Source organism: Triturus cristatus, chromosome 6, assembly GCF_964204655.1.
Source record: "Triturus cristatus chromosome 6, aTriCri1.1, whole genome shotgun sequence".
Taxonomy (NCBI): Eukaryota; Metazoa; Chordata; class Amphibia; order Caudata; family Salamandridae; genus Triturus; species Triturus cristatus.
In genome coordinates, this window is record NC_140589.1 from 451,920,259 (window position 1) to 451,935,953 (window position 15,695).

A 15,695-nucleotide genomic window follows, 5' to 3' on the forward strand; every position below is an offset into this window, starting at 1 on the left:
GGTTCAAGAACATCATCATGGTTCCTGGCAGGTTACGAGTGCACGTGCGTTGAGTATCACATGGGATATGGACTTTAGTATTGCTCTGAGGCCCAAATACAAACTAAATAGAAAGAGTCAAAGAAACATGTTAGAAATCAAAATAAAATGATTTCACTGTATACCACCTATCTCTACTCTAATCCCATTTACTTATAAAATTGCATGGTTTAGTTTCAGCAAAAGCATGTGCTTTAACATGTGAGTTCCAAGCGGCCATCTTAGAAGCGATTGCGCAACTGCAAAGATTTGCCTCCAAGCAAAGACTCGTCATTACTACGTAGATGTAGTTGACACATGCGCAGTACAGAATTCTGCGTTAGCAGCCATTTTAAGTCACACTCGGGTTACTTGTTAGAACGACACATATGGAAGCTTCCCCTAAACTTAAATGAATGAACTGTAATGCATGTTACTATTTACAAAACATGATTATTACGGTATTACAAGTTATTTGAGAGGATTGCATCCGAGCAAGTCTGTTTTATACGAGTCCTTGCTCCATCACCATGCCTGCCATAAAGCAAAAATCGCCTTGCACCAGGAGGTGAAGCCAGGGCCCTACTACAACTGGAGTGATTTTTAATAGGTCAAAGATAGCAATGACATTACGCAATGCCACACTGCACACTCAAATCAAGGAGAGGGCAGGAAATAGCCCCCCCTCCCGCTGTTCCTCCTGAGCCGCAACAGTGTAATCACAGCGCTTTGTTAGTGTTTATAGCTCAGATCTTATGTAAATCTCACTTCACACTTTGTGTCTGTGTAATTTACAACACTTACACATCTTGACTGCACTATTTATCACTACTTTGAAGATGTCGTAGGCCAGTCTCTTCCTCTGATATTTACAATCTAACAAGCGGCCGAGAAGGCCCTTTATTGCAATGCCATAGGGCTCGCATTTGCGAGAGTTTAAGCTATTAGTATTGTAAATGACAATGCCTTTTATTTATGTTTTAAAACCCAAAACATAAATAAAAATAAAAGGCATTGTCATTTACAATGCCAATAGCTCACACTCGCGTAAGTACGAGACCTATTGCATTCCAAATGCTTGTTTAACGTTGCGGTCAGGCTACAAAGAAGATAATGGAGCGGTGAGACTGGGCTAGTATTTGGTTGCTTTTGGGCTTAAAAGTTGTGAAAAAATCTGGTAACACTGTTCGGTGAATACCTGCACTTTCTTCCCCCATTTAAAGCACCGATTCTATTTATGAAAGGACTTATATTCTTATTGGAACGGTGGCTTATAGCTCTTCTTCGACAGACAAGAAAATGCTCTAACATTTATGGCTATTATTAAACCACTTTCTCTGAAATTCACACATTCGCGGCAGCATTAAAAGACAGCAGTCGAGTTAGACGTTCTCGGGTTTTTCACGGCTTCTGCGTGGACATTACGAGTACCACTTTCTTGCATAGGCGTTAGTTACCGTGGCAACGAGGAAGCGCACTATTCGGCAAAGCGCATGGAGTCGGAGGTGACGTAGTAACCCGGAACTTGATTGTTCAGAGCACCAGGCGGGAAGTAAGTCAGTTAGCAGCACCGTACGGTGGAAGAGAGGGGCGTGTTAGGCGAATCCTGCCCCCTCCTTGATTACCGCCCCACATGATCATCAACAGTCGTAGTCGCTCACGCAGACAGCATAGTTAGCTCACTACTAGGAGAATGGAGGCCTCTAACCCGAGTGGGTGTGAACTCATGAATCTAAAGGTGGAAGCAGAGGAGGGCAAGGAATTGAAGGTGGAAACGAAGGAGCACATGGATTTAAAAGTGGAAGCAGAGGAGCCTCACCCTAAAGAGGACGACATCGAGTTCGTGAGTGTGAGTATTCCTATCCCTTTGCCCCCCCCAGGCTCGGCGACTACCTGTGAGCAGGGCTTAAATGGGCAGTGTTCCACCAGGTCTCATACCCGGTAGCAGTTAAACTGATATTAAAACGTGTCCCTATCGGGCCCAATATTCATGGCCATAACTTCAATGGCAAAAAACAGTGATCGATCTCTGAATAATACATTTGAAAAACATTAATCCAAGCTATTTAACTTTTGTTTACATTTCATGCTTTATTATTCTTGCATTTCCTAAGAGTGTTAGCTGTTTTTTTTTCGTGTAAAAAATGATTACGCTTGTATAATGCGTTCTACGAACTGAGTCACCTTCAGGGTTTTTATTTAACAGGCACGATTGAGAGCTCTGGAGTTTTTCACAGTGCCCGACAGTATGTCAAAAATGTGTTCAGAATACATGATCATCCAATTCTTGATCCCAGCAGCTTGCACAGAGCAATGGTCATGTGTTCCAGTTGTTATTCTGTGCAGGAGGAACACAGTTGTCAAAATATTAATCTTGCGAAAGTAATAGAAAATGCAGTGCTCACAGGTGAATGGGAAATTTAGTTTGCATGTTTAAGCCAAACGCTTAATTGCATTGGCCACACCCTATTTTGTTCATCCCACTTAAAGTCCTCCCTGTGACAACCACTACCTAGACGGCCAAATCACACACCTCGATAGTTGTCCCTGCTGTGCAGTCTAGTGAGCCCCAGAGATACAGGGGTACGCAATGCCTTCTACTCTTGTACAGTCAAGGACAGATTGTGGTTGTATGTCTTGGTGCTGAACTGGATGCATGCATGTGGAGACACACAGGTAGAAATTTGAGTACTCCACATGTTATGTTGATGTTATGCAGATTTGTAGAGTGCACTATCGCCCGGGAGGATATCCTGGTGCTGCTGAACAGGTGTGATTATAGCCAAACCTAGGGCCTAGTGTGGGACTACTTGAAAAGCCAGGTCTTCAGCTTCTTGCAGAATTTAAGGTAAGGAGATGTATACATAACAAGTCCCTCTCCATTAGGCTCTAGATCAAGTTATCTAACATCTGCTGGTTGAGCACTAGCATCTCATCGTCATTCTTTGGTCTCATTGTGCTATACAATGCAGACTCTTTCAGTTCACTTTGAGCCTGCCGTAAGTATGTATGATCGCCTCGCCAATGAATCCCTTATTGCTTCCTCTGTGAACAGCTCTTCCCTTCCTCTTGTTCTGGGGAGTTTGTGTTTAAAAAAAAAAAAAAGGGAAGTGCCGGTTTGTTTCACTCTGGTGCTTGACTCCTTTCTGTGGCGGTGGCTGTGTCAATTCCACACCTATGCCTTGTTGATTCGCTCACCTCCAAAAGCATCGGTGTTTGGCGAAAAAGTACGGTTTGTCACCCTTAATTACTTGATGGTGTACAAGAAGAAACCTCATATATTTCATACCTGCCTCTCTTAAGTGCCTCTTCATATACATAAAGGAGCCCCAGGGCTGTTCCAGTACTTCCATATAGTCAGGTAAGCGCTTAATTTTGCAGTTTTCACCCATGAAATGTCCCACCCTCCTAGCACGTTGCAGCAGAATATTTGTCATAGTAGTTGAGTATGCGTACCTACATCTTTTGTGGGAAGATCCTGGAACTCTGTTTGCTATTTCCGTCACCTATAGCCCAGAGAGACCTGGTGCCACTGTCTTGTTTCAGCTATTCTTTCATATGCTTGACGATATATATTTTTTTTAATGTTCTTTGGTAGGCCAGTAACCCTTATGTTCTTATGTTATGATGGAACAGCCTCCCATGTCTTCTTCCCTGTATCCCAGATATTTTTCCCTTCTCTGTCTGTACAATTACTTGTTTCTGCAGGCAGGGTTTTAAAGTAAATAGATTTTCCTGATTCTTCTTGACCCTATCTGCCATTATGTTGGTTTTCACTAAGCAGTGACATGTCTACCACTGCAGAGTTAATTTTATTCTTGGGTACTTTTGGTTTAGTTTGGGTGTTATCTCCCCTAATATCCTATAGAGTTTGTCCTTGAATGGCTTGCCTCCTAGAGCGTCCATAGCTGGTGCATTAGTTGGTACTGGGGTGTTATTACTCATCTGTACTAAATGTTGTGATTCTTTTCCAGCTCCATGCACTGGTGCTTTAATTGGGCTTGCCCATGGCGCTTAACCATACTCTGATTCTCCAGTCTATATTTCCTTCGCTGTCTGGTATTTCACAACTACTCAATCCAGCCAGGCAGTGTACTTCCACCCTGATAATCGCCTCATTTTTTCAGGGCTTTCTTTACTAGTCCACTGGACCAACTGCTGCTACTTATGACGTGTGGATTGCCAGCCATTACTCAATGTGGAGCTGCATTTCTTGGTACATGGTCCATTCTAAGCAAGCCGACATGGCCTCGTCACATTCACTCACTGTTGTTCATTGCAGCCCCAAAGTCTGCCTCTGCAGTTACCACTGACCCTTAAGAAGGTAAAAAACCAAGGTGCTATAGTTGATGAGAAACTAACCTTTAAAGATCAAGTTGCTCACTACATTCCCTTTGACTTACCGAAGACAGTTGTCACTGTCCTAGTCCTATCTAGACTACATTACTGCAGTGGCCTTTATCAAAACTTGCTAAAGAGATCCTTGAACAAACATTGCAAAATACTGCAGCGCGGATGCTTCTGAACATACTTAGATTGCAATCCGCATCCCAGGCCATAAGTAGGTTACATTGGCTCCCCGTTAAGCAGAATTAACTTAAAGACCCATTGCATTGCATTCAAAGTGCTCCATTGACTAGGCCCTGACTATTTGAAAGAAAGCTTCAAATGGTATTTTCCTAGTAAAACGTTACGGTCTAGTTCATTCAGAAATTTGATTGTTCCATCCTTCAAATGTTCTTGGGGAGGCAGGAGCTTTGTTATCTGCACTGCCTTAAATGAAAGTCTCCCTTTAAATCTGAAATCTGCCACTGCTTTATTAGCCATCAGGAAATCCTTCAAAACCTGGCTATTTAGCAATTAATAAGGGCTCTCTGACGGTAGTTACTTTCAGCGGCAAGACGCCTTGCATTTGTGCGCTCTAAAAGTTCTTTCATCATTAAATAATGTTCCTTTTGGATATTTCACTGACTTACTCAGACCAGAGTGTGATTGTGTTCTCTGCTGTGAACGAACTGTGATTCATTTTATTCCCTTCTCCCCTTGGTGTCATTTGTCACCAGACATCTCTCGCCAATGGCTGTATCTTTTGGTGTTTGATAAAGTGGGGGCAGGAGAGGCCAGAACACGGGAAGCAAAGAAAGGGAGCTCTAGGCTACAATCCACTTAAAAATGTCTACTGGGCTGCTCATTCAGCCTCTTGCTGATCCACTTAATCTCTTGGGGCATTTCCGTACACAAGTACCATCAGCTGATGCTAGTTCATCAATGCCATCTCCCAAATCCCAAGTTACGGACGGAGCCGCACGTGCTGGGTCCACAGAGTTTGCACCCGTCTCGAAGAAATCCCAGGCCAGTTTTTTTCAGTGTCTGCTCTAGTTTCGGGTGGGAGTACGAACGGGTCCGAGGCTCTGTCACCTGTGTCCCACAATCTTTATTTACAAACTGTCTCAAGCGTTGAAAATTAGTCTTTTCCAGCCCATTAGCCACAAACTGAGAGCACTCTAGCGGATGCCCTGCACTCCAGCGGATATCCTGCCACCTCCGCATTCAGGTTTAGCAGTATGTTGTGTCATATCGCTTAGGGGTGACTGGTGGAAAGAGGTCTAGGAAAATGCGTCTTTCTCCATTGGGCTTAAGCCAACCACCCCACAAGTCCTGGCCAATTTATTGATGAAATCCCTGTGCATCAGCATTTTCTGACTTGTAGCTTCCTTGTCGATATTGAGCTGGCACTTGTACTTTACCTGAGCATAGTCTGGGCACAAAGAGGTGGCATAGCAGTGTAACTGGTGCCAGAGATGTAGACTGTAGCCATACATGATGGTGTAAGCATTCGCTTGTCATGGGGGGGAGAGCACTGGGCCGTTACGTTTTCTTGCCATACGTCTCAAACGTAGCATGATTGTCCATGTGGTATGGTGTGATTTATCCTTCAAAGAATCTGCCATCAACACCACAGCCTGAGCAGTACACATCCCAGATTCAAAGACTGAACTGTCGTTGTGAGCCATTATTTGTAGCCTGTTTTCTTTAAGATCGCGCACTCGTAGAAAGGCTTCCACCAAATTTAAGCATCTGCCACGATGTGCCACTGCTGACTCTGGGCACGGGAGCTGCTGTGATAACCACATAAAAACTCTCATTCTTTGCCATGTTGGGGTGTTAATAGACAGCATTTCCCAAAGCTTTTGTCATTACAATGTGGTGTTTCCTGATTGAATTCATTTCTTTTGGTCACTAATATGTGTATGTAGGAGCTGTACTGTACAATATAGGAGCTGTAGTTGGGCAAACTGGACCTGCACTAGCATTTAGGTGAAGTCTGGGTGGAGAGGAGGCAGGGATTCTCAATGTTCTATAATTTTGAGCTCCGAGCATCTGATCTAGGTTTTGTGGAATGCAGGAGTAGTCAAAAGTCTCAGTGTCAAATTAGACAGTTGTCGTTCTTTTCAACCGCAAACTAATTCCGTGGTAGGCTCTTGCTTTGATCTGCTCTGCATTCTGAAGACTTTTCTGCCAGAAAATCTTACGTCCGGGCACTTATCACATCGGGATTAGACTATATGAACGCTTTGTATCTGGGACTGCCTGACTACCTGCTTAAATGAACTCCAGGTGGTCCGGAATACGGACACCCCACATTCGCCTCAACTTACCGCTGAGAACGCATGTGTCCCCTCCAGTTTTAAAATGTTTTTAGTTCATAAAGTTCTTCATCACATAGGAGCAGGTTACTTGGGCTCCAGAATCAGTTTCTACCTCCTCCGCCAGGAACTTGGGCTCTGCAAACAGCCTTTGGGCAAGGGTTCCCAAGATTCGCCAAGCTAGAGCCGGGGGCCGTGCTTTTTAGCTCAAGCATACAGCCCTTGCGCTGTGGCGATCTGTTGTATGTACTTATGAGGTCTGACTCCTCCCACGCTTTTGAATTAGCTTTTGTGTGTGTCTTGTAAACATGGAGCCTGCAAATGGCTAATGGTGGGTGTATGTCCCACCTTTTCTCAAGGAGCGAGCAGCAGCGCGCACAGTGGCAGCAGTGAGGCAGGACGCACGCTTTGCAGGTAACTTGAAGGTCACACTTTGTTACTTGGAATATGAGCTAGCGCAAGGCTATTGGCATGTATTTACATGGCAAGCTTCTGAAGAGACCAGCCCTGTTGCAACACGACCAATGACAGTCAAAGGCATTTTATAATGTTCCTTTGAGATCGGTTTTGACATCATTGCCACTTTCACACCCTGGTGTATGGCGTTAAAACTGATTAAGTGGGCTGTTCCCAGAGCTCTCAGCTATGGCCCAGCGAGGCGCAGTGAGGTAGTCCGGAGTAAGCAGTGCTGCAGCAGTGACTAGAACTGTCACTGGACCGAAGAGTCCTGGCCGAGAGGACTCCCTCAGGAGGTGGGCAGCAAGCGGTTACTGCGTGGTGGTTCTTTGCGGCCTGGCCCTGTCTGTCTGCAAATGAAGCTGAGAGGTCCGAGGGGTATAGTGCAGCCACAGAGTGTGTGTGTCTAATTATTACATTAATTCCTGCAGTCAGTGCGCCATCGCAGCTACCTGCCGTCAGGTTGCCAGTTGGAATGTAGTAATGGCCTGACAGTGATTCGCCGTGTCCAAGAGCAAGCCTGCTAGATTCAGCCATGAAGGGGAGCATCAAGGAAATGTGGGTAGAAAACAACGCCATTGTTAGGTCTCGCCTGACCCAGCGCATGCGCTGGTTTGGCGAGACTTATTGAGAGGGCTCCAACAAGCATTGGCATAGCCAATAGGTCTCGCCTTTGGGACCTTATAAGTGTTTAGCCATGCAACAGTTGCATAACTAAATACTTATAAGGCCCCAAAAGCGCGACCTATTGGCTATGCCAAGCGGCCGCGTAAGTGATCGCGATCAAACATCAAAGCAGCTGTACGGCCGCGAAAGTGAAAGTAATCGCGGCCAAGCGCGGCGCGCGCGCCCGCCCACATGCACTGTAGCTCTAGGCTGGCCTGGTAGCACTTTTTGGAGGCCTCTCAATAAGTCTCACCAGACCAGCGCACGCGCTGGGTCAGGCGAGACCTAAAAAGTGCTACCAGGCCAGCCTAGAGCTACAGTGCATGTGCGCGGGCGCACTTTACCGCGATTATTTTCACTTTCACTGCCGCTTTGATGTTTGATCGCGATCACTTTCGCGGCCGCAGGGCCGCTTTGTATAGCCAATAAGTCTCGCTTTTGGGACCTTATAAGTATTTAGTTATGCAACTGTCGCGTAGCTAAACACTTATAAGGTCCCAAAGGCGAGACCTATTGGCTATGCAAATGCTTGTTTTTAGGTCTCGCCTGACTCAGCGCATGCGCTGGTCTGGCGAGACATATTGAGAGGGCTCCAAAAAGTGCTACCAGGCCAGCCTAAAGCTACAGTGCATGTGCGCAGGCGCGCGCGCGCCGCGATAACTTACCCTTTCGCGGCCGCACAGCTGCTTTGATGTTTGATCGCGATCACTTTCACCTTCGCGGCCGCTTGTTTAGGACTTGTACCCTGTGTAAGGTTACAGCAGATTGTTGTTTGGGTGACGAAATGCAATGACAAAGCAGCGAGCGCTCCTCTTGCTGTGATAGCAGAGGTTTGATGCAGGTCTGGATTGAGGTGAAAAGCCAGCCTTGCTGCTAGCGATACTTTTTTTTCAGTGACAGACACGGGCAAGAAGAATAATGTTTTTTGACCTAGCTGTGTACATAAACGGACGATTTTGTGCCAATCCCACGATTACATTTCTGATAAAGTATATTGATAAAAAAGTCTGATGTGAAGTCTATCTCACAAAACAGGTAATGTACAAATAGGCTGTTTGCTGGAGTAAGTGGAATGTCGCACATAGGCTGTGATGCAGTGGTTTCCGTGGCAACATTTGAGTTTATTGCGATCCATCAGCAGCATTTTCCTCACATTAACACAGCCGCATCGAGAGCGCGGATCCTTCAAGAATACCACCTGATCGCGATAGCTCGTACAATGGTTTGATAGTGGGAGGCGCTTGCTGCTTAGCAAAAGGACCGCATGGAACATTTTAACATCTCCTTTAAGAAAATCCTGTTCGTTAAACCATGAATCACAAACCCCTCATGGACAGTTCATTCTGCCACCACAGTGGGAGGGCAGCACATGTGGGCTGCAGTGGGAAGAACAACATTAAATAGCACTCTATTCTCCTATCTTCCTCTGCAGTTGTGCAAGTTAAGCCATACTGTTTGTAATAGTAACGGCATCTGGTTTTGGGCAGTATTTCACACAACAGAATCAACACATCCCACATATCGAATGAAACTACTGTTGACTGCAGTGTCTAACCGAAGGACACTTAGGGCCTTATGTAGGTAAATTACATTTACCGATTCTTAAATACCGAATTTTACCGATTCGGTATTTATGAATCGGTAAATGTAATGTAGGTAAAAAAATACCGATTCGGTAAGTGTCGGTATTTTAGAATCGGTATTTACCGATTCGGTAATGGTAACCTGTATCTCATTGATTCCTATGGGCCAGGAGGCCCATAGGAATCAATGGGAAGCCAGTTACCATTACCGGATCGGTAAATACCGAATCGGTAATGGGGGGAGCTCAATCAAGGGTGGCAGGGTGTCACATTGACACCCTGTTGCACCCCTGATTCCTGCATGTGTGCACATGTGGCACACATACATGCCCTGAGGGCATGTGTGTCTGCCACATTGCACACATCTAAGGGCCAAATAATGCATTAACAGAGACATTCGTCATTTACCACCAACTTTCAGTTGGGGGTAAATAACGAATCCCCACACCCACCCCACACTCCCCCTACATCTCATTTCTGTATTCGGTATTTACCGAATCGGTAAAATTACCGATTCGGTAATTTTACCGATTCGGTAAATTACCGAATACAGAAATGATCCCCCTACATCTCAAAAGCCTAAATACCGGTCGGTAACGGTATATTTACCAAAAATCGGCCGTTACCGACCGGTATTGGGCTACCTACATATGGCCCTTAGTGTGTAACCGAAGGACACTTTTTTTTATTCCCAGCCACTGGGAAAACCCTTTGAACCACATTCCAGTTCCCAGTTTTTGCCACCTTGTTACAAACAGCATTGCCTAGAACATTACATGGAGTGGGCTTTGGGTCAGCCCCTTGGTGATGACTAGAAGGCTTTTTGGACTACCCCTCAGTTCTTTGCTCTTGACTGGATGGCTCGCCTGCCTCTTTACTCTAATTTTTGATACAAGACTCCAATGAAGTTCATAGTTTGCTTTTAATTGTTGATCTCTGGTGTGTACTTCCGAGTGCGCGTTTGTGGTCTTTCACTGGCTCCGCTACCTAGTTTCTCTTGTCACCCTCCCACACCAATCTCTGCTACAGCTCGGTGTTACCTCGGCTTCTGCGTCCCCAGTTCTCTCTTTCTCCACCATCACTCTCCCACCACCATTGGCTTTGCCAATGAGGATTCTTTTAAAATTACGCTAGCACAGCACATGAAAAGCAATGTATTTTTGAAAATCTATAAAATTGCGCTAGTATTTGCAAAGCCATCGATAGCCGAAACCAGTCATGCTTATATTGTTTCTATATGCTTTCAAATTAACCACAATGCTGTGTCATGCAAGGTGCAGACACCTTGAAAGAATAGAACTAAAACTTCAAAATGCCTGTCGCCGATACTGGCTTTGCAAATGCAGACAATATTAAAAGCTACTGCCAACCGAAAAGCATTAACAAAGCAAGAGCAGGTTTTGCCAATGCTTGTTTGCTCCCTGTGCCACTACAAAAACCAGCCACATGCAAATCGCTTTTGGCCCCGCCCCTTAACTGCTAGGCAGCTCCCCTCTGTAAGAGAGAACACGCAACCCCAAAAGCGTTGACCATGTAGGGCTTCAGCTGTTAGGTGCAGCTCAATTTCACGACTTCTCAACAGGCTAAAGAAAGTGGGAAGAGAAACCTTTTAGGAAATTCACTGCAGCTGATCTTCCCAAACCATTTAAAAACCGAACAAAGACTGATCACAATACATGCTGCATGGCACGGGAACCTCCTTTTTAAAATGGTCAATGCTTGAATAACCGCATCAGCGTCAACATCCATCGTGAAGCAGTCTCTTAATTGTAGGATCTTAATTCCTAATCACGCTGCGAGCTGGCAGACATAGCTCAGCAGATTGAAGAGAGCATTAATTACATTTCATCATGACGCAGAGTTCTTTGGAACCATGAGGGTGTGGGATGCTTAAATAAATAAGTCTTCACCACGGTCGAAATGCATCTTCCATTAGTTAAAACTTGTAAAATTTGGAACAATGGTGATAAACCTGGAAAATTGAGTCATCCGGATACGGTACACTGCCGGTTACCTTCACTACCTGTGGTAGGCGAGCATTAATTAAAGCTAAATAGATTGAAAGCACAAGTCTCATGTAATACATACCAAAATAAATTTTCAAAAACAAAGTAAAAAGAAGCATACAATCATAAACCTCTTACGAAAATGAAGGAATTACAAGTGGAAGATACGATTCTTAAAACATTATGAACTACACACTGCAATTACAAACCACCTACATTCAATAGACAATTTATGGGAACAGACCAGCAGTTCTAATGTTTAGTTAACATGTAGCGAAAAGAGCAATGTCAAGTGCTCCATGTTTTCTTTAAGTTATGGTTAATAAGCATTTGCAATGCAATAGGTCTCGCATTTTTGAGAGTTTGAGCTATTGGCATTTAAAATGACAATGCCTTTTATGTATGTGTTTTAAAAACTTGCAAGCGGTCGTAAACACGCACTTTTCTACATAGTCATTGCACCAATGGCTGGCAGTAACTGCGCCTCGTTTACTGCCAGACTTGCTTGTCGTAAGCAAAGACTACAAGTACAAAGTGCATATTTACGCACCGCTTTCAGGTTTTCAAAGCACATAAATAAAAGGTATTGTCATTTACAATGCCAATAGCTCAAACTCTCACAAATGCGAGACCTATTGCATTGCAAATGCTTGTTCTTAATTTGCTAAAGTGCGGGAAAGTCTACATTCAATTTATGAATCTTATCTTGCTTTATTTTAGTTATTTTCTGCTTTGTTCCCGGATTGAATCATTTTTGTCCAGTGGCCCTTTGCCCTGTACTATAAGCTTAAATTGTACATTATGACTATTTTGCACCATTAGTTTCCCCTTTTCACAATTATTTTTAAAAACTCTGCAAGTTTTTGTCTTCTCACGTGTTTATGTGGCCTTTAACAGGTCAGTTATTTGGACTACAGCAGGACTGGATTCTGTAGGTTAGCCTGTCCACTCCCGACCTCCCTTCCCTTCACGGATTGAAGTGTCTGCTACACCCACAGACTGACAGCAGGACATGCAGCCACCTAAATGGATTGAGAATGGGTTAAAAAGTAGGGAATCTGCATCTTGTTTGTTACACTCCGTTCTGACAGGCATCCACCGGGTGCTTCGAAGTGCCCCCTTCACCCCTCCATACATCGTTTCAAAAACATACTAAGACAACGACATGTACATACCACGCCATGTTGTAGGAGGCATGCAAGCACGAGGAAGGGCTTTGCTGCATAAGGTGTTAGCCTCAAAGAGTTCTGTAAACTGGGAGACAGTTCTGTATAATAACACTCTTGTAATGCCTCTACAACCTGACGTATAGCCCTGCTGTACTGGTGCCAGTTAGCAGGATCTTTGCAATCGGTTGTCTCAGGCGCGAATCTAGAAGGTTTTTGCAGCCCGAGACAGCTCTCCTCTGTTGGTGTGAAAAGAGTAGTGAAACCTGGTGCATCGGTTTCTTGCAGTCCTGCAAAGTACCACACATCAGGCAATTTGGGTGGCAAACTGTAATTCTTGCAGTTATGCCAAAAAAAAAAGTTAGATTAACCGATGCCTAGCACTTGGCAGGGCTGATAAGCTGAAACTTAGAAAAAGATAGCGAATACACTGGGATTTCAGAGCTCCCAGGTACAATAACATGTCCAGTGAACCACACACAGTGTACACTCGGGATGAAACTGGCAGCCTTCCCGATTGCATCTCATTCTGCTAAGAGTTGTCTCGAACTGGGGAAGAGCACAAGGCAGCGAAGAGCTGCTGGCAACTTGACATCACACCTGACAACAGGGGCAGTCTGAGAAAGACCCGAGAACCTGTGGTGAAAAACATACCACCAGTGGATTATCTTGTACAATTAGCACTCTTTCCCACCCCCTCCCACCAAATGAATGGGATGTCTTAATGAAGAGCCTCTAATCTACATCATGTTCAAGACTGGACAGTATGGTATGCACTGTCACTGTCCCTGTGACTTTAGTTCTAAAAGAATGAGAATAGCGAACAGGCTGCTGGCTGCGGCCTGGGCTGTGACCAGGTGTGTGTTTCTGTCCCCTTCTTTATGTTTGCAGTTTATTTCTCAGAACCCCCGGGGGTAATTTAAAACAGGTTTCTGACAGCCTTAAGCTGTCGGCTCTGCTGTATGGGAGATTACTGTGTTGGCCTCAGCCCGTGAGGATAATGCAAAATGGTGCTCGACAGAATGTGTGCGTGCGAGTCAGCTGAGACTGTGTGACACTTAGGCAGCTGAGATGCCTCCGTGTGTAACTTGTTTATGTTGGGCCCTCACAAATCCTTCCTGTTGGACTGGGTCTCACGTGGACAGAGAGACCATTTCTGGTGCTTTTTAACAGTTTTAAGATCTTCTTGGAGTTTCTAGTTGCTCAAATGAGTGTAATTTCTGATATTTATGTTTCCATCGTCTTCATTGCTTGATTTTGCTTGTGAGAGTGTCGTTCATAGTCGTCGAAATGTCACTCATAATCGCACTGTAATTATGAAAATGTCACACATAGCAATCTGAAAGTTTGGCAGCTATGGAGGAAGAGAGGAAAAGGCGATGCTTTCTTAAGGCACACTGGTGTGGGACCACTTTGGTTAGCTGAGCACAGGGCACTGAGCGGCTGCCCACACTGCCCTTACCAAACGCTGGCTGATTCATGGCCTGAAAAGTTGAGGATCCTCTGTGATAAAGGGGCTGTTGGGCCTGCGTTACGGTCCTATGCCCTTCACATCTAAAAAGTGCTAATTAGAGGCAGCATAGTATGTTAATGTCTTTTTGGAATTTTGATTTGTAACTTTTTACATAAGCTAACCGCATTCACAAAATTTGGTCAACAGATGGCATAGTGTAATTGTTTTGCTGGGATTGGCACACTGTGTCAATTGTATTTGTTGTTTTTGTGTGATTTATTAGGTCTCGCCTAGGCAGCACTTGCGCTGTCTCTTCGAGAGATGCTGTATTCAGGATATGTGGATAAAGTTCTACTTACTTCCCACCCATCTTTTTAAACGGCTCCTGTCCCTGTCCTTTGTAAATGTTGGCTTTTAACTGGTCATTAGGCTTTGTAGTCCATCCTTAGTACTGCCTTGTCTCTTCATGTAACCTCCCATGAGGACACCCCCTGTAACATGTGTTGTTACGCCCTAGGTTTTAATTACAGCCTCAAGGCACTACTTTCACACTGCATGCACTCAGTCCGAAGAGGTCGATGCCGAAGACTTGGCATACATTTTCGGGGCTGGGCCTGAGTGCGGGGCATCCGAAACAGTCTTTCGTATCCGACCATGGCCAGAAGGCAGTGGTGGTCCGGTGACCTCCAAGAACAGGAAGGCTGAATGTTTTAACCTTACTCCAAGCTTATGAATCAGCTTTGGGCTAAAAAATCAACTTTGACAAATCTGAGACACTTAATCGACATTAGAAACATACGGGGGGATTAGACTCTTCAGGCTCTTCCCTTCAGTGGTGGCCGCTATTTACCGGAAGGCTGTTAAAGGGAAAAAGCACAACAACAACAAATATACATGTTTAATATACAAGGTGTACATGTTTATTAACCAGAAACAACAGTTCAGTGGCTCACAATTATCCCAGGAGAGGGTTGACTGAATTTTCTGGTGCAATCAAAATGACCCCATAGTGGAAAAGTAGTCTCACGTACCAGTGAAAAAAGTATAAATAAGCTTGTCAAAGCCAATCTGTTACGTATTTTGAAAGTGAAGCAAACCTACTGCGTTTTTTGACAGTGTAGTGCTTTCCTTATTAGCATTTATTTACATGGCAAGCTTCTGAAGAGATGTACGGGCTATGTTTTTAGAAAGGCTGCTTACACGTCAGAGGTTTAGAATGTCCGTGTGATACAAGCCCACTTTTATTTTAACCTAGTCGCGTTTTTTACGAGAATAAAAGCCGATTCGTGCATAGCCCAGTTACGGTCTTCCTTTACAGTTCTTGCCCTTTGTTTAATGCAATATCGTTTTGAACTGAAGGAGAACAAAAGGAGAAAACAATAGCCTTTTTACTCATGAATCATTTTGAAGCCATATAAAAGTCTCCCAAAGACACTGCTTGCACACCCATCCTATTACCACAGCTAGGAGTAGCCCCAGAGGCCAAACAGGCAGGCCCACCCTCCCAAAGATTGCTGACTTGGTTCTTAAGGAAGACATGCAGCCCCTTCAAACACAGACCAATGTACCGGCAGCAGCAAGGGGGAAGTGTTGATAGAGACAGGACTGGGAGTGTCTGAAGGACAGCCATTCTGGTGAATCATCACTTAGAGGCAGTGACTACACAAACAGTTGGGCACATCTTCCCAGCTGTGCTTATA

The 15,695-nt window shown here is 44.6% G+C and overlaps 1 protein-coding gene across 1 annotated transcript in view; it reads left to right on the top strand.

The window, feature by feature from the left end:
* Positions 1-1,545: 1,545 nt before the first annotated feature.
* ZNF451 (zinc finger protein 451) overlaps positions 1,546-15,695 on the top strand; it is a 641,645-nt gene continuing 627,495 nt past the window's right edge. The window contains exon 1 of the mRNA XM_085610887.1: positions 1,546-1,867. Within this exon, the coding sequence (XP_085467013.1) occupies positions 1,712-1,867 (156 nt within the window). The 5' untranslated portion in view covers positions 1,546-1,711. The remainder of the gene's footprint in view (positions 1,868-15,695) is intronic.